The sequence below is a fragment of the Pelophylax lessonae genome (assembly GCF_965119305.1).
Source record: "Pelophylax lessonae genome assembly, chromosome: 2".
Taxonomy (NCBI): Eukaryota; Metazoa; Chordata; class Amphibia; order Anura; family Ranidae; genus Pelophylax; species Pelophylax lessonae.
The window spans coordinates 240,254,601-240,280,981 of NC_138769.1; the positions used below are offsets into that span (position 1 = coordinate 240,254,601).

Here is a 26,381-nt window from a genome sequence, read left to right on the forward strand (position 1 = left end):
GGCCATCTAATCCAGATAAGGACTAGCCTCCAAAATAGGAACCCAGTAATAGGGAAGAAAGCTGAGACCAAGGCTTAGTGCCGGTTCACATTTCTGCGATGCGGGAACGCTGCGAATATACAGTGTGTTCCCGCATCGCATCCGCACCCCTGGCAGTTCACACTGCCATATGTGATACACTGGGGGTGTCAATTAAAAGTTCAACACCCCCATATCAGATCGCATATCGCAGTGCGATCTGAAAGTTCACACAGAATCGGATCACACTAGTGTGAACCACCATGCGATCCAATTCTGCTGCGGACTAAAAGGGTCCTGTGCGTGTTTTAGTGCGATTGCGGTGCGCATTCAGCCATACAAACTGGCTGAATTTGCACCGCACAGATCGCATGTAATTTTAGGAGCAGTGATCGCACAAATGTGAACCAGCACTTATTGCTATAAATAAAAGGAAAAAGAGGAACGGAAAAAGAGGAACAGAAATCCCCAATCGGGAAGAGCAGACATAAGCATTCTTGCAAGGAAGTGCTGGTTCAGAGTAGGTTAAAAGAACGTATGACGTCGCTCCAGTCCTCCAAGGCCATAGTCAAGTGGGGGCCAGCTTTCCCTCACTCGACTTCCTACATTGGACTGGATGGTTTTCCCCTCTACCAACTGCTCTGGTAAGCAGGGGAAGAAGCAGGAGGGAGCACCTCTCCCGCCGTCCTAAAAAATCATCCCACGGCGAATCCTTTTACCAGAAAGAGGACCGCCTGCCTGGTAGAAAAAATACTGGGGTTATGGGAGCTTTCTGCTGCCATAATCCCGGTATATAACGTCAAATTAGCGACAATTATCTGCGGCAGGCGGTGCAGAAGTGGGAAGTGGTTCTAAAGCTGTAAGGTTTCCACCCTAATGCACTAAACCTTCTGTACTGCAAAATCCTCCCCCCCTTATACTTGCCCTAGAAGAGGAGCCTGCATTGCTGGCGGGTAACCCCAGAAGAGGAGGATCAGGGCTGCTCTGTGCAAAACCATTCCACAGAGATGGAAAGTATAAAATGTTTGTTTAAAAAAAAAAAAAAACCTTTTTTAATGTTGCTTTATTGCCAATAAAACCTGGAAGCTAATTTGTTTTCAGACGTGCACCTGATTTTGCACTCTCCAGATTTAAGCCTCGTACACACGCAACGAATTTCTGCCAACCGGTCGTTCGTCTTTTGTCCAGAGTGGTGTCTGTTAGTTGGAATGTGCTCTAGACTGCACACGAATTTTCCCGCACGACAGAATTCTACTTCAGAAGTGATGTCATGTGTTGGATTGCTTCCTTTGTGTTCTTTCATCTCTGAGCATGCCTAGTCTTGCTCATAAGATTTTTCCCCATCGATATCTGTACTGACTGCACGAAAATCGGACGTGTTTTGACAGAGGACAAAAATTTTATAGCCTGCACACGGATTTTTTTCGGCCGAAAAGTCGGAGTCGGTTGTCGAGAGCACCATACTAACAAGCCGAAAATCGGCAGACGAAAATTCCTGGCCGAATTTCGACTCGTGTGTACGGGCCTTTAGTAAACCACTAAATCTCTAATCTATACTATATGTGGAAAAAAATAAAAACCCTGCGCTTACAGGGAGTTACAGGAAAATACAGAACTGGAGGCGGTCACTTTGCTGGCTAGGTAGGCCATAATGTGCAAATATGCTTTGCTTTGCATACTTGCACAATATGGCAAAAGCTCCTGTTAATGCAAAATTTGACATTTGTCTTAGTAATTTGATTCGGTTTTAAACCACACCTGTCCTGTGCAACTCAAACACCATTTTGCTGCCTTGTTTTCAGTCTGCTGTTCAGGTGATTATAAGAGTAATGATAGCCTGGAGTACAGTTTTCAATCTTAAGACAAGACGTGCACTGTGCTGGGGCATCTTCTTCTAACAATATCTGCATACTTGGCATTCCCAGGATTTCACTGGAAGGATTTTGACCTCCCCCTCTGCTGTGAAGAAGGCCGGGGGGGGGGGGGGGGGTTTTGTAAGGTAGGTATGTTTGGTAATTCTTTTTTTTTTTTCTTTTGCTAATACACTAATGTAGTGTGGGGTTGGTCGCCCTAATAATGTACAAGGTCTGCTTTAGGCAGACTACTAATGAATTTCTTACAACACCGTGAATTGAATATCTGCATATGGCTCTTGGCTCAGAAGATACATAAAAATGAGATGGTACAAGCTGGTAAATGTCATATGACTATAGAAAACCCCTTTAATTAATAAGCAGATGGGAAGTGTAAGCAGACAACCACTCGCCACATGGCCTCAGTCTTATGCCAGATGTATTTCTGTTGCTTTCATATATGTTACTTTTCGTCAATGAGGAATTTTAGAATACAAATAAAACCAGTCCTACAAAATGGATTTTCTGCATTTTCATACTACAAGTCTTTACTTTCCTGGTTTCAGTTCTGCACATACTGCATGTGCAGTAGGATTAAGAATTTTGTGAACTTTTCTTTACTTTCATGACTCAGAACCATTATGGACATGGATGAGTTACAACACCTCATATGGCATACTGACTATACTGGTTAGGAAGCAAACAGGTCGTCATCTCATTTACCATAACTAGATGAAAAGTTGCAGGACCTGTATTTGTAACCGGCGCTTTTTCTTAAAGACCAATTCCTGGAAACCTAAGGACTTACTGCAAGACTTAACTTTTCGTTTTGTCTAGAGTCTGGGGAAAAAAAGCACTTTTACTTTCATAATACTATGCTTCCCTGACACAGCACTCCCCTACTCCCTGGGAGTTTGTCCCTCAGCATCCTTATTTCCATTGCAGGTCTATGGTCCATGTATCTGTTTTTGTTAATACTGTAAAGCAAAGAGAGGGCGCACCAACCTTGTGCATTACCCAAGTGGTATCTTTAATAATGTATGAAAAGAGATATACTTCAACACATAAGTGATACAAGCATTTCAAAGCATTGGGTTTTTTCCCCCGACCCTCAGAGGGCAGCAAAACCTGTGCATTCCTTTGAACTACCTAAACATGTGATACTTCAAGTACCATTACACCAGGACTCGACAAACCCCAGGCGCTAGGTCGCATTGGCAACTGGAATTAGAGACCTGGCGCCTGGGCTACATTGCAGCAGGTGTCTTGTCTCCAGCCGTTAATTGAGGTCACGACTTTGCGGCCTGCTGGAGGGAGATGCTTGCAGCTCCCTGGAGACGGACAGAGGCTTTGTTTGCTCTGTTTGGGCACTGACTGCACTCATCTGGAGAACCTGTGCATGGGCATGACAATGGTGAGCAAGCTGTGATTGGTGATGAGCAGGGTCAATGTGCACCTCAGCCCAGGGGGGAGAGGAGTGATGGAGAGCTCCTCCTGATTCCCCCCCTATCTCTATACATTGCTCTGTTCCCCCCATCTCTATACATTACTCTGCCCCCCATCTCTATACATTCCTCTGATTCCCCCCCTCCCCCCCCAAATCTCTATACATTACTCCAGGGATCGACAAACCCCAGGTGCCAGGTCGCATTAGTGGCTTGGTGTCTGGGCTACATTGCAACAGGTGTCTTGTCCCCGTGCGTCCCCCACCAACGGGTGTGTGGACTAAGATGCCACGCCGGCTGGTAATTGAGTCCGATGGCTTTGCGGCCTGCTGGAGTGAGAGGCCTCTTGCGGTGGCCAGGGCTGTGACAAGCAGTCACTGATGTCACTGAAGGTTTCCCCTACCGGTTCTCACTGCCCACCCATCTCCTTCCTAAGAAGAGAAGAGGTTGAAGGTGATGCGGGCTTGATCTGTCCTTAACGGTGAGTGGACAGGGAGTGTGGGGCAGCTGGTTGGAACAGCCTCAGTTCAATCTACACCCCCCACAAAGATGGAAACTTTTTTTTTTTTTTTTCTTAAATTTTTTTTTTTCATGCTCTCCCTGTCATGCCACAGCCACACAGCTGAAGGCCCCTTTCAAATGGGCTGTCCAATCAGGTCCGCCTGTCAGTTTTTCAGGCGAATCTGATCGGACCCTCCAGTTTCCTCTATGGAGCAGCGGATATCAGCGGACGTTTGTCACCCGCTGCTATCCGATCCTGTCCGCCAAAAACAGATGGATGGTGGTCCCATTTTCCATCCATCCGGCGAATCGGATGGAAATGGACAGGTGGTCCATTTTCATCCAATTTCCATATAGAGGAGAGCAGGACTGTGTGTCCGTGTTCATTCTGCATTAGTGGAGAAACCCCAGATGAGCAAGCGGATTCCGCTTAGTGGAGGTGCCCGTGTGAAAGGGGCCTAAGGTGGCATGAACTACTGGATCTCCTATCGCCCGCAACCTTGCTGCACTCACCTTCCCTAGTGAGCAGCTAGCCATCACACCATCAAGCTAAGTACACACTGGCCAAATGCCAGGCAACTTCCGCTGGTTCAATAAACTGCCCACCGTTCGGCCTGTGTGTATGGCAGCCGGCCTGACAGAAGCTGACCATTAGGCATGCTGGTAAAGAAACTGGCTGCTAACTTTTTAGCTGGCTACTAGATTCCAAGCAAATTTTGTCAAGCCCTTCATTACACCAGCCTTGTCCATAGAATTATTGTACTGTCAATGTTAGAAGACCTCAGACGCAGGGGAGAAAAGGCTCTAATAACCGGTCTAGCGTTGCAAAGGAGCCTGCAGGAGTGAAGGGTCAGGTAAATAAAACTGGTTTTCTACGTCACCTAGACCTAAACGGGCCTCATTGCAATAAAGATTTCTAGGTTTCCTGGAGTTCAGCTCTACAGAGTAATAAACATTTGAAAATGGTATAATAAAGGTCACCGAATAAGAAAAGTTAAAGCAGTTTTTTTTTTTTGAGTAGGTTAAGGCATTGAAAAAGTTATTAAAAACCAAAACCTGTTTAGGCCATCCCTGTAATATGTGCTTATTTCTCCATGTTTTTTTTCCCCTTTAATACAGGCTGAAAGTACAAAAAAACAATGTTCCTGAAATAAAGTAGTTTTCTCCATTTTTCCTTGTTTTGAGCTGACTGTGCCTGAAATTCTAAGCACATGGTGTCAGCCCTAACCAGTGGCGTAGCGTGGGTTGTCAGCGCCCGAGGCAAGGCAAGTAATTTGCGCCCCCTAACATGCGGACTTTTAGTACTCCCCGAGTCCCTTCCTACAATAGTACTGACCAGCCTGATTCCTATACTGACCTACCAGTCCACTACGCTAACCTACCTGATTCCTGTACTGGCCACTACACTGACCTACCTGTCCACGACACTGACCATTACAATAACCTACCTGATTCCTACCTGACCACTACACTGCCCACTACACTACACTGCCCACTACACTGCCCACTACACAGAGGACACCACCGCGTCATCGAGCCCTTACAGGGGGCGGGTCAGGGAGGATTGTGAGAGCTTAGAGGAGGCGGGACGAAGGCACATGCAGGGCTGACTTAGAAGATGGCGAGGCGGGGCTCTGCCACTCGCCAGCCCTGCTGCCGCACATGACAATGTTGGCCCAATCACGGGGCGCCGACCGGCCATCGCTTAGCCTGAAGATAGCGGCTGAAGTGACATGCTAGGAAGAATTTTTAAAGTTTGCTAGAGTGACACTGACGTGGGATGCACCCCCCCAAATGTTGCGCCCGGTGCGGCCGGCCCCCCCTGCACCTCCCACGCTATGCCACTGGCCCTAACTACTTAATTTTTTGTCAGATTACAAAGAGCAAAGCCCCTTCCTCCTCCTCCCATAGCTCCTTGTGCAAATAAAAATATCGGCACACAATATTCCTTCTGGCAGAATCAAAACATATTTTTTGCACTTAACCACTTAAGCCCCGGAAGATTTTACCCCCTTCCTGACCAGGGGTTTTTATGCAATTTTTTTTTTTTTTTTTTTTACTGCGTGACTTTAACGGACAATTGCGCGGTCGTGCCACGCTGTACCTAAACAAATTTCACGTCCTTTTTTTCCCACAAACAGAGCTTTCTTTTGGTGGTATTTGATCACCTGTGCGATTTTTTGATCATGCGCTATAAACACAAAGAGCGTAATTTTTGCAAAAATAACAATGTTTTTCACTTTTTTTTTATATGAAATTCCCCCAAAAAATAATGTAAAAATCAAAATTTTTTAACATTTTCGGCCAAATTGTTTTATGCTACATATGTTTGGTAAAAAAATTCGCAAAACGTATTTTGATTGGTTTGCGCAAAAGTTATTGCGTTTACTAACAAAGGGAAAAATTTTTGTCATTTTTGGTGTTTTTTTTTTTTAACGAGTAATGGCGGCGATCTGCGATTTTTTTTTTTTTTTTTTTGCGCGACATTGCGGCGGACAGATCGGACCCTTGACTGACATTTTTGACACTTTTGGGGGTACCAGTGACATTACTGCAGTAATCAGTGCTATATATATGCACTGTTACTGCAAAAATGACACTGGCAGGGAAGGGGTTAACTGTATTGGACAGGGAGGGGTTAAGTGTGTCCTAGGGGCGTGTTTCTAACTGTAGTGGGACAATGCTATTGGTGTAAAAACAAAGATCAACGGTTCTACATAGTAGAACCGTCTGATCTGCATTTTTACACAGGGAGAATGACAGGCGGCTTGTTTACATAAGCCGCTCTGTCTTTCTCCCGCTGTACCGGCGATCGTAGTGTGCCCGGCGGACATCGGGTCCGCACTCCTCCCTGAACGAGCCGAGGCGGGCGCGCGCCTCAGCGGGCGCTCGCTCGCCCGCTATTGGCTCTAATGGCAGTGACAGGCAAGTGACGTAGATCTACGTCACTCTGCCGCAGTAAATATACTGTGCGCAGTCGGCAACCGGTTAAACAAATATATATATATATATATATATATATATATATAATTTATATAATATGTGTGTGTGTGTGTGTATGTATGTGTGTGTGTATATATATATATATATATATATATATATATATATATATATATATATATATATATATATATATATATATATATATATATATAATATTTAGAAAGGAAAAAAAACACTTCCATTGGTATATTTAGCAGACCATACAGGGAGCAAGAGAAGTTAATTGTTTGGGTTTAATGGACAAGTGTGCATAAGAAAAATATTGATCCCCTTCCCACATTAAAATATAATGTATTTTTTTTTCTTTTGGTTCTCAATATCCAAAACCATTTTTTTATATTTTTTGCATGGTTTGAGGGTTAAACCAAGCTATACATTTTGTTTGCTCATGCTTGCCTTGCCAATGATTCTAGCCTCGCCTTCTATCACAACCAGCATTAACATTCCCAATGTTGGCTAGTGTTGAATGCGGAGGTGCTCAGGCCTAGCAATCAGCTGTTAGATCTTGGCACTGTCACATGGGAGGAATTTGCATACTTATTACTGCCTCATACCCCGAAGCACTGGGTGTGCCAGGTGCAACCAAGGATATATGCAGCAGGGAAGCGCTGGCAAGGTGCAATAAATGGGTCAGGGCTTTTTTGCAAGTGTGTGTGTGTATAAAAAATAAATTAAATTAATAATAAATAACCACACTCCCTGTCAAAGGTAACTAACTGGACAGGGAGATGGCATTGTGAACAAACAGGTAGTGGAAACGGTAATTACAACAGTCATAAGGCTCCGTTCACATGTAGGCGTTGGCGTTTTTCAGGCGTTTTACAGGCGTTTTTATAGGCGTTTTTGCAAGCGTTTTACATGCGTTTTTTTGGGCGTTTTTAACAGGTGTTTTTGGTGACCAATGGAAAAGCAGAGTTTTTTTACAACATTTGCAAAGGAACCTCCCAGGGACCTCCTCCTCTGCATTGGACCTCCCAGGGACCTCCTCTTCGGCATGATCTTTTTTTTTTTTTTATGGTTCTGGACATGCTACAGAGCTGAAACTTCACAGGTACACCTTTTTAGACCCCCCCAGACACTAAAATTAAAACTAAATCCAAAGAAATCTTTTTTTTTTTTTTTAAATTTTTTCAATAATTGGCTCTCTATCAAAAACGACAATTTTTAAGAACTTTTTTTTGCCTGATTCATAGTCCCTGGGGCATGATTCAGAACCCTAGGCATTTATTGGGTTTTAGGGCTTCAAAATGGTGTTTTTTGATTCCATATATATATATCTACATTACGGTCACCTTGGCATAGCAGAGTCAATTTACTCTAAACTACATTACGGTCATCTTGGCATGGAAGAGTTTGGTCACCCTGGCATAGTAGAGTCAGTTCACCTAAACTTCGTTACGGTCACCTTGGCATGGAAGAGTTTGGTCACCCTGGCATAGTAGTCAGTTCATTCACCTTGAGTTCGGTCACCCTGGCATAGCAGAGTCAGTTCACCTAAACTACATTACGGTCACCTTGGCATGGAAGAGTTTGGTCACCCTGGCATAGTAGAGTCAGTTCAGTCACCTTGAGTTCGGTCACCCTGGCATAGCAGAGTCAGTTCACCTAAACTACATTACGGTCACCCTGGTATGGCAGCAGGCTACGGTTACCTTGGTATGGCAGGGTCTGGTCGCCTAAACTGCCTAACTGCTGTTCTCCATGTTTTAGGAAAATGTGCTCACAGCAGAGGCATGCCAAGGGGGTGGAGAGCTGGGTGGAGAGTTGTGCTGTTTGAGCTGATCAGGAGCAACTAAACGCTTGTAAAACGCCTGTGAAACGCCAAATATCACTTTACATTGAGGTCTATGGGACAAAACGCCTGTGAGCTGCCCAAAAAGAAGCTCAAGTACTTTGAGCGTTGGGCGTTTTCCTTAGCGCGTCAAAATGCTCAGATGTGAACAGGGGTCATTGCAATGAATGGGATTTTTCTTGTTGGGCGTTTTGAGAGCTGATCAGTGAGCAGAAAAACGCTCCGAAAAACGCCTACATGTGAACGGAGCCTTACTCCCGGCCACCACAAGAGGGCGCCAGTTCCCCATTGGAAGCCTCTCATCTCAAGTAGGCCGAAAAGCCGGGGCCTCAATTTTCGGACGGCCCGGAAGTCCGTGCACTCCGTGCGCTGAAGTCCGTGCAAAAACGACAGGACACCTTCTGCAGGGCACCCCAGGCGCCAGGTCGCTAATTCTAGTCGCAAATGCGACCTGGCGCCCGGGTTTTGTCGAGGCCTGATATATAATTCTGCTTTAATATTGTATATTACAGCTTGTTGATTGGTAACTACATTCAAGACTCAGTTGTACAAGAGTTTTGGTGCTGTTAGTTACACTTTGAGCGCTTCAGGTCTTGTTGCTATTTACTTTAATTTTCCAATGTTTGCAGAAGTCTTATCTGAATTATAACACTTTTTGATCCCTCCTGAAATCCATTGCTCTCCTGTGCAATATGCAGGGTTACAGTATATCAAACACTTCCCACAGTGCTCCCCTCCCCATGTTATGGAGGTGAGGGAATGTAGAAATGTTCTGTAATCCTAGTACCTTTCTGTCCTAGGGTGACAATGCTACCCTTAGGCTGGCCATACATTATACAGTTTTCTTTTAAATTTTCCTTTATATTTACCAAATCCATATACAGTAATATGAGGTCAAACCTAAATCCTTTCGATTTGTATGCAGTCAGGCAGGTCTTTGCATATTGGAAACATTCCAATATGTGCCAGACACCAGCGCTTTCTCTGCTTTGCCATGGGCGAAGAGCATTATCAGCTTGTGGCGTTACCCTTTGGGCTCGCCTCCGCTCCTCGGGTCTTCACAAAAGTGTTGGCCCCGGTGCTAGCATTGTTGGGTCAGTGGGGGATCGCAGTACTGGGGTACTTGGATGATCATCTTCTGCTAGCTGAGTCTCCGACTGCTCTGATGGTCAACTTGGAGATTACTCTGTGGAAGTTCAGTTGGATTCAGAACCTTCATAAGTTTGCTCTGGTTCCGTCCACAAAACTGGACTTTCTGGGTCTGACTCTGGGCTCGGTCTAAGCCAGAGGGTTAATTCCTCTGGAAAAACTCCCATCAGCTTTTGTTGTCCATCAGACGGTCATGGTCATCCCTTCGGGCTTTTATGCGGTTGCTGGGCCTGATGGGGGTCTACCTTTGAGGTGGTTTAGTTTGCACAGTTTCACATGAGATCTCTGCTAAAAGATTCCGGTGAAATGGAAGAAGAATCCACTGTCTCTAGAGGTGGCTTCGTTCTCCGGCACTTCGACAGGGAAAATTCTTTCTCCCCCTGTACTGGACGGTTGTCACCACGGATACTAGTCTGTCTGGGTGGGGAGGCATCCCCGGCACAGATTGTGCTCAGGAGGTCTGAACTCTGGAGGTCTGAACTCTGGAAGAGTCCAGACTGCCAATCAATGTACTGAAACTTCGAACGTCTGGATCATTGGACAATTTGTGTTCAGGGGTGTCCAGTACAAATTAAATTGGACAATGCCATGGCTGTGACCTATGTCAATCACCAAGGGGGCACAAGAAGTGTCCTGGCGGATTGGGAAGTCAGCATTTTAAGGTGGGCAGAATGATCGCTCCAGCCCTCTCTGCTGTACACTTTCCAGGCAAGGTACAGAGGTTTGTGGCACTATCTCTGGATCCTCTGGCCGACGCCACAGATGCATTAGTGGCTCCTTTAGAGGAGTCAGTATTGTCTGCTTTACGTCTCCTCCCCCCCCCCCCCCTCTCAAACTGCTGCCAAGACTCCTGTGGAGGATCAAGGCTTAAGGGATTCCGGTCATTCTAGTGGCTCCCGACTGGCCCAGCTGGTCTTGGTACACCGATCTGGTGCGGCTGGTTGCCGATGCGCTTTGGAGACTCCCTCTCAGGAGAGCTGCTGTCCCAAGGGCCAATCTTCCATCCTGCTTTACAGTCCCCGGCTTTAACGGCTTGGCTGTTGAAAGCCAGGTGCTTAAGGATAGAGGTTTGTCTGAATCGGTGATTCCTATTCTGTTAAAGGCTAGAAACACTACCTCTAGGAAGGTCTACCATTGTACTTGGTAGACGTACATTGCGTGGTGTCAGTCTCTTGGGGTTTTCTCTCACTTTTTCCGGTGGCTCGGATCTTGGCTTCTCTCCAACGGGCGATGGGCAGCGCCTGGCCTTGAATACAGTCAAGGACCAGGTTTTGGTCTTGGCTGTTTTCTTTCAATGTCCATTGCCACACATTCTTTGGTGTGCACCTTTTATCCAGAGAGTTCGACACTTGTCTCCTCCCAGTGCGGTCGTCTTTGCCGCTGTGGGACCTCAATTTGGGGCGCTGTTCTTCAGAAGTCGCCCTTTGAAAGTCTTCAGGAGGTTCCCTGCTTACATTGCCCAAGAAGGTGGCCTTTTTGGTGGCTATTACTTCGGCCCGCAGGGTGTCGAAGCTGGCAGCTTTGTCTGTTTCACCTTACCTGATGGTTCAGAGATGAGGTGTTTTTTTGTCCCTGTCTGTTGTTCCTTCCAAAGGTCGTCTGATTTCCATTTGAATGAAGACATTGTGTTACTTTTCCTATTTCCCAGGCCTAAGCATCCTAAGGAAATTGCCTTGCATTCCCTGGATGTGGTTCAGGCAATCATGGTGTTCCTGACAGCCACGGAGTCTTTTCGGAAGCAAGACTCCCTATTTGTACTCACGGATGGACCTCAGAGTTGGCTGTCTCTGCTTTGACCATTTCCAGATGGATCAGACAGTGATTCAGGCCTATTCCATTAAGGGTCAGGTTCCTCCTTTCCCTGTTAAGGTGCACATTACTCAGGCAATTAGTGCCTCCTGGGCCTTCCGTTGTCAGGGGTCAGTGCCGCAGGTTTGCAAGGCGGTCGCCTGTGCACAATTTCACAAAGTTTTATAAGGTGGATGTGTTGGCATCTGCGGATGCTTCCTTTGGCCGCAAGGTTTTGCAGGCTGCTGTTTAGAGAACTTGGTCCTCTTTGAGGGTGTATTTTTTTTTTTTTTTTTTTTTTTTTTTCAGGTGGGCTCCAATTGTTTATGGTTGAGCTCAATGTTACCTGGTTGGCTACGGTTTAGCCTTGGGAATTTTTTCTTGCTGTTCCCACCCCTCATGTTTGACACTGCTTTGGGACATCCCAACTGTCAAGAAGAATCAGGAGCTGTGTCCGTCAATGAACGAAAGAGAAAATGGGATTTTTGACTGACTTACCGTAAAATCCATTTCTTTGATGTTCATTGATGGACACAGTGCCCACTCTGTGGAGTTGATTTTACTTTGACACTTCTTGCAACAAAACTAAATGCCTATGAACGTAAACCCCCTGGGACTGCCCCATAGGCGTAGTCAAGTTTTTTGTTTTTTTTTGTTTTTTTTTTTTTCCTGCCTAGTGTCCTACTCCTGTAGAGGGCAGCATAATCCAACTGTCAAGAAGATGAGGAGCTGTGTCCCTTCATGAACATTAGAGAAATGGATTTTACGATAAGTCAAAAATCCCATTTTCCTCCAACCTGTGGTTGCAGAAAATAAAATTGTACCATCTATGGTGTGGTGTACTGATAAGATGCAAACTTAGGGTTTAATAACACTTAAACATGGATTGATATGTACTGCAAGGCATTAGGCAGTAGTCTTGAATTTCTGAGTGGAGGAGACGGGACATTCTTTGCAAAATGGGTTTATGTCTTGTGTTTCTCAGAAGGCTTGGAGTGTCTGAGCACTGTTTGGGTGTCTCAGGGTGAAGCTTATTTTTGTTTCTGGATTTAAACATCATGTGGTTAAGTATCGGCATAATATGGATTAATAAATTGGGTGTTATGCTAAAGCGGGTGGACTTTCCAATCCTAAGGTGAAATTCAAGAAAACCTGACCAATTAAAGTTACAATCCAGGCTCTAGCAAAAGGAAACTTTCTTTTTAGTGGTGACGGAGTTAGCCTAGAGAAGATTTCCTCAAAGTTGTATGCTGTATAAAGTTGGCATTTGATGGCTTAACAGCAATTTTTGTTTTTCTTCTCTGCTCCGAGCAGACACTGTGCTTCTTTGGGGGGGGGGGGTAGTAGAGTTTGAAATGTTGGATCAGTAAAGTGTTAGAAGTAGAAGCTAATCAGCTTTTAAAAAGAATGTTTGGAATGTTATGAATGCATATCACTCACTCTGGCCTATCCTTACTTCCTCTCTGTTATTGGCTGAATGATATGGTCTGAAGAAATCCTACCACTTACAGCCTGGACTGGATATCCTTTTTATTTTGTCCTTGTGTTTCTCAGCAGTCTAGAACTGTGATTCTCAACCTTTTTGAAACCATGCTTGATAATTTCTTCCAAAATCTTCCATGCCCCAGCAGTGAAAAATAGTTTTCATACTCGCACAATAAAATTATGGGAAAACATAGGGGCTGTGTGTCACTGTAGGGGTTGTGGAGTGGATTAGGGACTCTGCAGCAGACTTGGGGGCCCTGCAGGGGATTAGGTTTCTAGAGGGGGCTGGGGGGTACTATGAGGTAATGTAGGGGAGGCGCTATGAAAGTTTGGAGGCTCTGCAGCAGACTGGAGGGCACTGTGGACACTGAGGGCTCTCAGAGGGCTTGGGCACACTGGGACACTTTTGGAGGCACATTGGAGGTTAAGGGATCTGCAGCTGGCTGAAGATCCATGAGAAGGGAGCCCATGGCCTCTGTGAGAACCACTGGTCTAGAAAGTGTTAGTTTGAAAACTGTAACCGCTATTTTCAACTTCAGATTCTGGTCTATGCTGCATTACCAGTAGGACGATTGGGTTTGCATGTCTGTTTTTCAGGTGGACCCGATTCAACCACACCTTTTTTCTATATGGAGAAACAAACGTATGTGGACATGTGTCCGATGACACCCGCCAGCATCTGATCCGATGCGGTCCACTAAAAACAGACGGATGGAGATCCGGTACTCATCCGGCTGATCGAATGACTGTCAGATGGAAACTGACAGGAAGTCCATTTTCATCTAACTGCCCCAACGAGAACAGCGGGCTGTGTCAATGTCCGTTACACCCGTTCAGTGAGGATCGGCGTAGAGATCCCCCGCTGAGCATGCTGATCTGCTTAAGAGTCTGCCCGGTCTAAAAGGAGCCTTATGTTGAAAATCCCACTAATTTGGAATTACAAATGCCAAAATCAAGGCAAGAAGTGTCTTTGTACATTCCCAACTGAGAAGCGTTTTAATACAGAATTAACACCGGTAAATATCTGTCAATATCTTGTCGGGTAGTGTCCATCCACTGTAATCTGTTTTTCTGTGTCCAGCATAAGGCTGGCCATATATACTGTTCAAATCTCGGCCGGTTCAGCAGAAACCAGCAAAGATCCGAACCATGTATGGGCAGGCTGAATGTACCCAAGTTATTCGAGCCTGCCAGGTTTTACATGCGGTAATTGCTAGTGGCTGGTAAAGACGTTAGCAAGAATGACTGATGGCCAGTTCTCAGAGCTGACAGAACAGAACAATCGCGGGCCTGTAATCCTTCAGTTCTCTGTCCTAGAGCTGGCGAGGGACAGCTGCAGCATCAGACTGATGCTGCAGTGTGGAAGTAGTATATGTGTGTGTGTGTGTGTGTGTGTGTTTGTTTGTTTTTTTTATTATCCAATGCTTCTTTAAAGCTGAACTCCAGGCTAATATAAAAGATACCTCCTGTATGCACTACAGGATTGTTTATTAATACATCATTAGATGTGTACTGTATGTATTTTATTTTTTTGTTCTGATTTAGAACAAAATAAATGAGGTAAAGTGGCCTTGCTCTGTGTGCATACTCGCAGCCGAGAGCCAGCTGGGTGGAACCTGACAATGTGATCAAGGTCCTTCTAGAGCCTGCTGCAGGCTCTAGTGTCAGCTGACAGGTTGTAGACTGCTATTAGCAGACTCTGGGCCACAGGTAAGTGGGCCAAAAGTAAGTGCCACCCTGTGACTCAGAAGAGAAATAAGGCCAGAAAAGCTTTTGGCCATATTTCTTTAAATACCATTTTTTTTTTTTTTTTTTTTATAGACTGTTAATTGCAGCGTGACTGTGGATTTAGGCCCCTTTCACACAGGCGGACCGTTCAGATCTGCCTGTCCGTTTTTTGGCGGATCTGAACGGTCCCCCCCATGCATCTCTATGGGGCATCGGATGGCAGCGGAGACGTGTCAGCTGACATCCGATCCGTCAAATCTGGACGGATGGAAAGCCTATTTTCCATCCGTCCATCGGATCGGATGAGAACGGACCGACGGTCCGTTCTCATCCGATTCCCCCATAGAGATCTATGGGGCTGTGACAGCTGTGTCTCCGCACACAGCGCGGAGACACAGCTGTCATCCTCCTGCTCAGCGGGGGATCGGCGGATCGGCTGAGAAAAGCAGAGTCCGTTTGACGGACTTACTGTGTGAAAGGAGCCTTAGGCTGTATGAGTGTCCTTGTAACTCTGTACTATTTCTAAATGATCAGGTGTGTGCTGAGAAATTTAGGTGGTTCTGTGGTATGTGTATAATTAGAATGGGCATTAAAATATCAAGAGATATACTTTTTATATAAATTTAAAAAAAATTATACTTTATATAAATTAAAAAAATTAGAAGTGGGTGGGGTTTGAGAATCTTATCCCAGCTTGTAAAACTGTGCATTGGTTTCACAAAAAAAAATATGAAGCTTTCTGCAGGTAGGCCTCCCCTGGTGTCTTTTCATAAGCTTGAGCTTCAGTAGCTCTGCAAACTAGTAACTGAGCAGATTTTTTGTTGATGCAAATCAGTTGTTAAACTGGAGGGAAGACTGGCTAAAACACCTTTTTAGTGCCGGTGTTCTGTGAAAAAACCATACCCATAAAAATTCCATACCCTCGTCACTTCCTGTCAGGGTACGTCATTCAACAGCTGAGCCGCTTCCCAGTGCGCATGCGGCTGCATGAACTTCTCTCGGACACTGCCTGCGGGTCCAGGGAACTGTTAAAGCGGCGATCGAGGTACAACAATCCATGTGGCGATCTCGAAGCGGCGGGTCCAACAATGAATCCATTCTACATGTATTAAAAGAAAAGAATGCAAGCGTAATGCCATGATTTATATTGCCGCTTTAATCCCTGGAGCCGAGATCGGGCATGCGCAGTGAGACGTGTGGGACGTGCTCCACCAGCTGATGAATGACGCGGGCACAGCTGTGAGCAATGAGCAGTTGGAAGCGGCTCAGCTGTTCCATGACAGGAAGTGACGTGGGTATGGAATTTTAACGAGGTATGGTTTTCTAACTTTACACCGGTTTACATTTATGCTATGCGGGAACGCTGCGGATATACAGCGTGTTCCCGCATCGCATCCGCAGCACAGGCAGTTCACACTGCCATATGCGATACGCTGGGGGGGGGGGTCAATTCAAAGTTAACGACACCCCCAGATCAGATCGCATATCGCAGTGCGATCTGAGAGTTCGCACTGAATCGGATCGCACTAGTGTGAATCACCATGCGATTAGATTCTGCTGCGGACCAAAAAAAGGGTCCTGTGCGTGTTCGATGTGATTGCGGTGCGAATTCAGCCATACAAACTATATGGCTGTATTTGCACTGCACAGACATCGCATGTAATTTTAAGAGCAGTGCGCTCCGAATTACATGCGATCTCTGTGATCGCATAAATGTGAACTGGCACTTAAACCAGATTGCAGCACGCACCATGCCACAAAAGTAGTAAACTTTCCCTCAGATTCCTGGCAACCTGCCACCTTTGATACATATTATGTAGCTCTATTTGCAGGGGAAGAAATATATGCCGTAACTGCTTCCTATTTAGGTGACACTGGCATTTATTACTGGTCCCGTCTCCACCTCCGATTCCTCCCTCAGTACAGGACAGTTGTGTCATTTTGGCCAAAGTCCTCAGATGTTTCTGATAAGATTCTGGTTGTTTACTGATCATCCCCACACAATATGCATTCCTCAGGATAAGCTTTGTTGCATATCCTAGGATCAATCTCATCCATTACCAGTGGTGGGACTATGAAACGGGTACTGGTTGGACCAAGATGAAGTTGTGTGTTGTTGGGGGATTTTTTGAAAATTTTTTATATAAGTTATTGTACATATTTTTTAATGCTATTTGCATCCCTGCTAGGTAGATCACCTTTTTTTTTATTTGTCTCAAAGGGGAATTCTCCTCTTTGTATTGATTTCCTCTTTCTGTTCGGTCTCTGAGACAGAAATATACCTAATGAGGCATGGCAAAACACAAACTGATGTTTGTGTGTGGGTTATAAACTGATGTTTATAACCCACCCCAAAAAAAGTTTGGGCTGTTCTAGAGCTTGACAAATCTATATAAAATGAGAACCACAATTTGTTTGCTTAGAATAAAGATCACAATTCTCGGCCTAACATCACCTTCCACATTCTATAAAAAATTGGGCTAACTTTACTGTAGCTTAGACTGATGTGCAAATAGAGTGTGACATAAAATATTGGAACAACCGATATATTGTTTGGGGGTTCCAAGTAATTTTCTAGCAAAAAATACTGATTTTAACTTGTAAGCAACAAGTGTAAGGCTTAGTCTTTAAAGGGGAGTTCCACCCATTTTTGTGTTTATTAAAAGTTAGCGGCTACAAAAAGTGTAGCTGCTGGCTTTTATTAAACACACACTCTCACCTGTTCCATGATCCAGCGATGTAGCCTGCAGGAGCCTCACTCCTCCCCCTCTTCTCTCCGCAGGGCTGGCATTACAAGTGTGGGCACCCAGCTGTGACGGCTTGTGGCTTCACAGCTGGGTGTGTGCACACATTTGCGAGTCGCACTGCGCTTCCTGATTGTCCAGCGCTGCCATCTCAGGTGTGGGCAGCTGAAGCCAGGGCATCCACTTCGGTGTCCTCTTCGTCCCAGAATGTGCCTGCACCGGCCCTGCTTGTTACTTCTGGGGCAGGCGCGTCATCCCTGCACAGCTTCTTGGCACATCCTGGGAGCAGGAAGTGACGGCGCGGGCCGCGGCTGCAGAGGGAGGAAGTAGAAGGAAGGGGAGTATACTTTCTTCAAAAACAAGGCAAGTAAAGAAAAAAAAATCAAGACTATCCATTTGTTTTTTAAGGCATTTAAAACAAGCGGATGGCCCAAAGTCATTTTTGAGGCCGGAACTCTGCTTTAACTGCTTTTGCATACCCAATTCTTGCCAACTTCAAAGGAGCGAAGAGCTGTTAGTGCAGGTAAGGTATTTAATATACAGCGCTTCACTTTTTCCACATTTTGTTACAGCCTTATTCCAAAATGGATTCAATAATTTTCTCTTTCATTCATTGATGGACACAGCTCTTCATCTTTATGACCGTAGGGTTATGCTGCCCCCTACAGAAGTAGGACACTAGGCAGAGAAAAGGCTTGAGCATGCCTATGGTGCAGTCCTTGGGGTTATACTCCCACTTCCTGCTATAGGTATTTCGTTTTTTTTCTGCCTAGTCAGAAGTAAAGACCTAGTTCCTTGCTGGGATCTCTGGTCCTAGAATTTCTTGCTGTTTTTAAATGGACTTTTTCCCTCTTATTATTTAGTTCCTGTGAGAATCTAATATCAACTGCCAGACTGGGCGACAAACTGGATAATCTAGATCCTTAGGTTAAAGGTCTCGTGAGGGCGCATACGAACTGGCTTCGGCCTGAGTTGCAGCGTTTCCTCCTGACCGACAGCACCCACATTACAATGGAGCGGTGTCCTGTCTGGAGTGGTGCCCACACCGTTCCTGTTGTGGTAAGTAGCTGTCCACCCCAAAACTCTTCAGGGATAGAGGGTGGACATGGGCCCCTCCCTGGGATGGTCAGACCCCTGAGCTCCCCTCCTTCTCAATTTGCATCTCCCCTCCCCCCCGCTCGGTGGTCTATTGCGGCCTCGGCCCCCCCCGGGGCGGACATACCTTTTTTAGGTTAAATGGGCTGCATGGGTGGGGGGGCCGCCAGCGACCAAACAATAGCTTCTTGAGGGGGATGGGCCTGGTTGGGAGCCTGCCAGGGCCCCCCTCCCTGTTGGAATAGTTTTTTTCTGGCCCTGGGGCCCCCCCCCCCCCACCGGAGTTGCATGGTGCCAGCATTTTCTTGTAGCCTGGTTTGCTACAGATCGGCGACCATGTTTGTGTAGCCTCGGCAGCCATTTTCCTATGGTTTCCCATGGAAAAATAACAAGGGCCATGTTTTTGGAGCTCAGATGGGCGTTGTTTCGGCCATGGAAAGTCCTCAGCCTCTAGTGCTGATATACAAACATGTCCCTTCCGGATTGCCACTCGGTGTTCAGATAAGCTTACCGTGTGTTGACCAGTGGTGGCGAGTGCCTGGTGGGGTTTCCTCTCCCTCTTGCGGCTATACAGAGGTAGTGCTGGGCCTTGTCGTGAAGAGGACACAGTGGGGTGCCCCTTGCTGTGTGTGTGTGCTTTTTTTTTTTATATATATATATGTGTGTATATGTATATATGTATGTATATATATACACTGAGGTGCAGATTCCCCTCTCCATTCATTGAGTCACTGAAATAGGTTTCACCACCTGATCCTCTCTGGGGCTGCCGGGCCCTATGATCACTCTGACTGAGCTCTAGCGTTTCTCTGTGGAGAGAAGAAAACGTTCCAGAACAACCATCTCTGCAACACTCAACCAATCAGGCTTGTATGGCCAGAGGGAAGCCACCCCTCTGTAAAAGCCAAATGACAGCCCGCCTGGAGTTTGCCTAAAGGCACTTGAAGGAGTCTCAGACCAACAAACAAAATTCTCTGGTCTGATAAAACAAAAATTGAATCTTTGGCCTGAATGGCAAGCGTCATGTCTGGAGGAAACCAGACACTGCTCATCACGTGGCCAATACCATCCCTATAGTGAAGCATTGTGGCGGCAAGAACTGGGAGACTAGTCCAGGATCGAGGAGAAAGATGAATACAGCAATGTCCAGAGACATCCTGGATGAAAATCTGCTCCAGAGCGCTCTGGACCTCAGACTGGGGTGAAAGTTTATCTTCTAACAGGGCAACGACCCTAGGGCAATATAAAAAAGGAGTGGCTACAGGACAACTTTGTGGATGTCTTTGAGTGGCCCAGCGAGAGGCCAGACTTGAACCCGATTAAACGTCTCTGGAGAGATCTGAAAATGGCTGTGCACCGACATTCCCCATCCAACCTGATGGAGCTTGAGAGGTCCTGTAAAGAAGAATGGGAGAAACTGCCCAAAAATAGGTGTGCTAAGCTTGTAGCTTCATACTCAAAAAGACTTGAGGCTGTGATTGGTGCCCAAGGTGCTTCAACAAAGTATTGAACAAAGGCTGTGAATGTACATTGAAATATTTGCAAATTTATTAAAAATATAGAATACAAAAAATCCTAACAAACTTCACACTGTCATTATGGAGTATTGTTTATAGAGTTTTGAGGAAAATAATGAATTTAATCAATTTTTGAATAAGGGTGTAAAATGACAATGTGGAAAAGGTAAAGCGCTGTGAATACTTTCCGGATGCACTGTTTGGGGATGGGGAGGCCCTTTTTAGAGACAGTCATCTTGACATTGTTGTCCTAGATCAACTAGTAGGGTCCTTATCACAAAGAAGCACATTGTGTATGTATGTGAATGTATATCTATTGAACTGTATTTAAAAACAAAATGTCCGGGTGTGCATGTATGTCTGTTGGCAGTTTTCTTGTCACTGTACTAATTATTAAGTATTTTAGAATGGTTACAGTGGCACAATGAGACATGAGATCAAAAGAAGTTGTTAGAGGTCTTGTGGGACCACTTGCCGTAATGCGCAAATATGCATCCAGTGATATAGGCTCCATGCTCTTCCTTGCTACTCCACAGCTGCTACTGACAACTTTGTGAAATCTGTTTTCACTGTCAGCATCTTTCCCAGCCATAGGGTGCCCAGTCGTTATGCAACTTTCATGTATGCATATGTATTTTTTGGGGGATAGGAGAGACCTACAGGGTTTTTTCTAACAAAAAAAACTTTATAAATACTAGCAATTTTTTACACAATAAAAAAATAGCAAATGAGATCAGATCCCATTTTATCTAATTTTGCTAATTCATCTAATTTGCCAATGGGCAGCCTGTCCTATCACCTGCACTGCTTATCTTCATTCTTCGTCCTCTTCAAGAACTATATTGTTCATAATAATTCTCCCTCTCCTATAACATAATTGGATAGAATACCATATATATATATATATATATATATATATAATAATTTATAGCTCCGAATTCCTTTTATTCTTGAATGTCCTCCTCTACCTCCGTTTTTTGTTTTTTAAGTCCAGACCTCAAGACCCTAGCAAAAACTGAGGACTTTTGCTCCTTTTTTCAAATAGGCGAATGACATAGTCTCTAGTACTTTGACTCTGATAGTCGTCTGCCTAGAAATGCCAGGTATTCTTACTGATGTTAACCTGTGTGTAAATAAAGTAGTGGATAAAGTTGTTTTTTTTTTTTGTTTTTTGTTTTTTTATTTCACCTGTTACATCCTATGCAAAAACTGGTAAATGTTTGATATGTATAGTAAAGTGGTTTCTATGCAGAGGTTTTTGGTTTTATACTTTTTATTTATTTATTTTTTTTACAAAAAAATGCAATTCTGTGAATAAATGTGTATTGTCTTTTCCTAGCTATGGCAGCAATTCGGAAGAAGCTGGTGATAGTTGGCGATGGTGCTTGTGGAAAAACCTGTCTCCTAATAGTGTTCAGCAAGGATCAATTTCCTGAGGTCTATGTGCCAACAGTTTTTGAAAACTACATAGCTGACATTGAAGTTGATGGAAAACAGGTAAGATCTGACTGCATACCAGTGATTGATTTTCCAACTGGGAGTTATATTTTTAATATTTACAGTGGATATAAAATGTCAGGTTTCTGTGATGTAAAATGAGACAAAAATAAATCCTTTCAGAACGTTTTCCACATTCAATGTAACCTATATACTGTAAAACTCAATTGAAAAACAAACTGAAATCTTTAAGGGAGTGAAGTAAAAGTAAAAAACTTAACCAATGTGGTTGCATAAGTGTGCACACCCTCTTATAAGTGGGAATGTAGCTGTGTTCAGAATTAAGCATTCACATTCAAACTCATGTTAAATAGGAGTCAGTGTACACCTGCCATCCTTTTAAAGTGCCTCTTAATAACCCCAAATAAAGTTCAGCTGTTCTAGTAGGTCTTTCCTGACATTTTTAGTCCTATCCTACAGCAAAAGCCATGGTCTGCAGAGAGCTTCCAAATCATCAGAGGGATCGCATTGGTAAAAAGTATCAGGAGACGAGTACAAAAGAATTTCCAAGGCAATAGATATATCATGGAACAGAATGAAGACAGTCATCAAGTGTAGAAAATATGGCACAACAGTAACATTACCAAGAACTGGACGTCGCCCCAAAATTGATGAAGAGACACGAAGAATACTGGTCAGGGAGGCTGCTAAGAGGCCTACAGCAACATTAAAGGTGCTGCAGGAATATCTGACAAGTACTGGCTGTGTTACATGTGACAACAATCTCCCCTATTCTTCATATGTCTGGGCTATGGGGTAGAGTGGCAAAATGGAAGCCTTTCCTTACAAAGAAACATTTAAGCCTAGCTAAATTTTGCAAAAACACATCTCAAGTCCCCCAGAAGCATGTGGGAAAATGTTAGTCTAATGAAACCAAGGTTGAACTTTTTGGCCATAGTTCCAAAAGATATGTTTGGTGCAAAAATACTGCACATCACCAAAAGAAAATACAATAATGGAAAGAAAGCTGCGCACAAAGAACAATGAGCTAAAAAGGCTGCTAGTACAAAGTATATCAAACCAAAAAGACAATGTAAAGATGGTACAGCGCCACTAAATGGAATAACTAACTAAAAGAAAGGAGGTGAACCAATGTCCATAAGTCCACGTGGAGGAAAAGGATTCAAATGCTGAAAATGTAGCCACAGATCCAACAGAATTCTTGCAAAAGGAGTTTCTTGGCAGAGATCACACAAACAATAAGGATGTACCCTTCCTTACCAGACAGTTGGACCCCCTGTTAGGGAAGGTCAAACAGGCGTGCGAAGTCAGTCACCAGAAACGAATAGACGACCCAATTCCTCTCTGAACAACCACAGAACATCCGGATAGGACCATGGAACCGGTAGACCTCAATGGACTCCAGGTGTACATAGAGGATGACCTCCAATAATACAAATGGGGGCGCACATGGTGAAGTATGTACGGATTTTTATTAAAAAAGAAGGTAAAAAACTCACATGTAACTGCTTGATACAGGCATGTTAATCGATTGATTGGCCGCGGCTGGAACAGCGTGACTGCATGGGGGCTAGCGTACCTATGTCATTAGTACGTCTGTCATTGGTACGCTAGCCCCCATGCAGTCACGCTGTTCCAGCCGCGGCCAATCAATCGATTAACATGCCTGTATCAAGCAGTTATATGTGAGTTTTTTACCTTTTTTAATAAAAATCCGTACATACTTCACCATGTGCGCCCCCATTTGTATTATTGGAGGTCATCCTCTATGTACACCTGGAGTCCATTGAGGTCTACCTGTTCCATGGTCCTATCCGGATGTTCTGTGGTTGTTCGGAGAGGAATTGGGTCGTCTATTCGTTTCTGGTGACTGACTTCGCACGCCTGTTTGACCTTCCCTAACAGGGGGTCCAACTGTCTGGTAAGGGTACATCCTTATTGTTTGTGTGATCTCTGCCAAGAAACTCCTTTTGCAAGAATTCTGTTGGATCTGTGGCTACATTTTCAGCATTTGAATCCTTTTCCTCCACATGGACATTGGTTCACCTCCTTTCTTTTAGTTAGTTATTCCATTTAGTGGCGCTGTACCATCTTTACATCACCAAAAGAAAACCCTACCCACAGTGAAGCATGGTGGTGGCAGCATCATGCTTTGGGGCTGTTTTTCTTCAGCTGGAACAGGGGCCTTAGTCAAGGTAGAGGGAATTATGAACAGTTCCAAATAACAGTTAATATTGGCTCAAAACCTTTAGGCTTCTGCTAGACATGCTAAACATGAAGAGGAACTTCGTCTTTCAGCATAACGACCCAAAGCATACATCCAAATCAACAAAGGAATGGCTTCACCAGAAGAAGAATAAAGTTTTGGAATGGCCCAACCAGAGCCCAGACCTGAATCTAATTGCGGGGTGATCAGAAGAGGGCTGTGCACAGTTTTGGAGTGTTTTTGCAAAGAAGAGTGGGCAAATATCAGTTAAAATGTGTCATGCTGATGCTTCTACTCAAAAAGACTGTGCTGTAATAAAATCAAAGGGTGCCTCAAGTTTAGGGTGTTCACACTTATGTAACCATATTATTTTAGTTTTTTATTTTTACTTCCCTCCACCTAAGAGATTTCAGTTTGTTGTTCAACTGAGCTGTACGGTTTATAGGTCTCATTTAAAGGTGGAAAATTTTCTGAAAAGAACTGCACAGAGCAGACAAGAATGTTTTTTTGTGATTTTAAAGAGAACCTTTTATATCACTTTAATTGCTAATATTTTGTACACTGCTTGACATGCCCATCTCTTGACTATCGTCACATATTAGTAAGTTGATGCGAATAGCAGTCTGGCATGGTATGAAGGAATCCAGTTGCATAGAATTCAATAAAACAAACATTGTAGCTTTACTATGAGTGTAGTTAGAGGTGCGGGCAGCTAGCAACAAGATCAATATACAAACCCCTAGTGTAAATCATAAAACAAATGGTGCAACGCCTCATGCAAACAATCCTATACAAACAAGATTATAAATAAAATACATTTCTTAAACCGTGATTGTAACTCATCTCTGCACACAAAAAAAAACAACCAATAAAGCGTTTACAATTCCAGCCTGAGATCTGTGCTTTAATAATTTGGTGTTTTTCAAAGTGACTGTAGAAGAAATTTTGGCAGAAATACCTGTTGGTGCCACCACCACACCAATATGAACTCCCCAGACAAAAAGCTGCAGGTAAACGCAGCAGGAGACAGCATTTGAAATAAATCCGCTCCAAGCTATGTATGGCAATCACCAGCGGTTTCTCTTCTCACCACCAGTGGGTGACAATCTGGGTGGGATGTATAGAAAATAGATCACCACAAACAGCCTTCAAAGATATGCCATATAGTGTAGTATTTATTAAATAAAAAATAAGTCTGATGAATCCCAAAAATGCCACAGAAATTAATCCAGCTGCCGTCACAAAAATCGATTGTGTGGCATCCGCATCCTACCAAGAGGGTCACCCCCAGTAGTGGAGTGAAAACTGCTGATTGCAATAACTTGGAGCGGATTTATATCACATGTCGCCGCTGCTTTTACCTGCAGATTGTCCAGTGAGTTTATATCAGTTGAGGAGTAGTGGCACCAACGGTTATATCGGCATGTGGTACAGTCACTTTATTAAGATGGAAGACATCGAAGTGTTATGCTAGTCTTCTATCAAAATTAAGTGGTTACTTACAAAAACTCTTGTATGATGGAATACAACTTCGGAAGTAATGTAATGTGTTGAATTCTATTGTAATGCAGGGCTCGACAAACCCCAGGCGCCAGATCGCATTGGTGACTAGAATTAGCAGCCTAGCACCTCTGCTACACTGCGGCAGGTGTCCTTTCCCCATGCCAGACATCCCAAGTCTCCTGCGAGGTGTGGGAGTCTCCCGCATGTGGGCTGCGGCTCCCCGACACCCGCAAGTCCCGTGCGATATCCCAGCTCTGGGCTGTCAGCTGTCAAATAGAACCTGATGCTTCCTGTATAGTTCCAGCTCATCCGGTCAGGCGGGATGATCTCAAATGCAGAGAGGAGAGATACAGGAAGCATCGGCTCTGCATGCTTCCTCCAGCACCACTCCTCACACTCCGTTGATGTCTCTCAGAAGAGCCAGCAGTACCCTCCAGCACGAAGTCCTGTGCTAGGGGTGCAACTAGCCCCCAGCACATAGTTGTAAATATTGCCTGCTGGGGTTAGACGCTTACATTGGGTAACTAATGCCCTCTTGTGGTAGCCAGGGCTGCAACAAGTAGTCACTGGCGGCGCTAAGGGGTTTTCCCTACCTGCTTTCACTGCCCACACACCATAGACAAGGTGTTCTGGGCTTGATCTGGTGCCCTGTCCTTACCGTGGACAGGGAGTGTGTGAGGCAGCTGGTTGGAACGGCCTCTCTTCTATTTACAACCTCACAAAAATAGAAACAGTTTATTTTTATATTTTATTTCATGAAAATACATTTTTCATTCTCTCCCTGTCATGCTACACATCCAAAGGCCCCTTTCACACGGGCTATCTGATCAGGTTCGCCTGTCCATTTTTCAGGCGGACCTGATCAGACCCTTCAGTCTCCTCTATGGAGTGGCGGATGTCTGCTGACAACCGCCGCCATCTGATCCGGTCTGCCAAAAACAGGCGGATGGTGGTCCTATTTTCCATCCGTCCAGTGGATCTAATCCGATGGCATCAGATGGAAATGGACAGGCAGTCCATTTCCATCTGATTTCCCTGTAGAGGAGAGCAGGACTGTTAGCGTTCGCTCTGCATAGAAATTCCCGCTGAGCATGCA

General features: G+C 44.6%; 1 protein-coding gene across 1 annotated transcript in view; it reads left to right on the forward strand.

Moving 5' to 3' along the window:
* RHOC (ras homolog family member C) overlaps positions 1-26,381 on the forward strand; it is a 149,940-nt gene that overhangs the window by 71,065 nt on the left and 52,494 nt on the right. The window contains exon 2 of the mRNA XM_082248430.1: positions 21,458-21,615. Coding sequence (XP_082104556.1) covers positions 21,460-21,615 — 156 coding nt within the window. The 5' untranslated portion in view covers positions 21,458-21,459. The remainder of the gene's footprint in view (positions 1-21,457; positions 21,616-26,381) is intronic.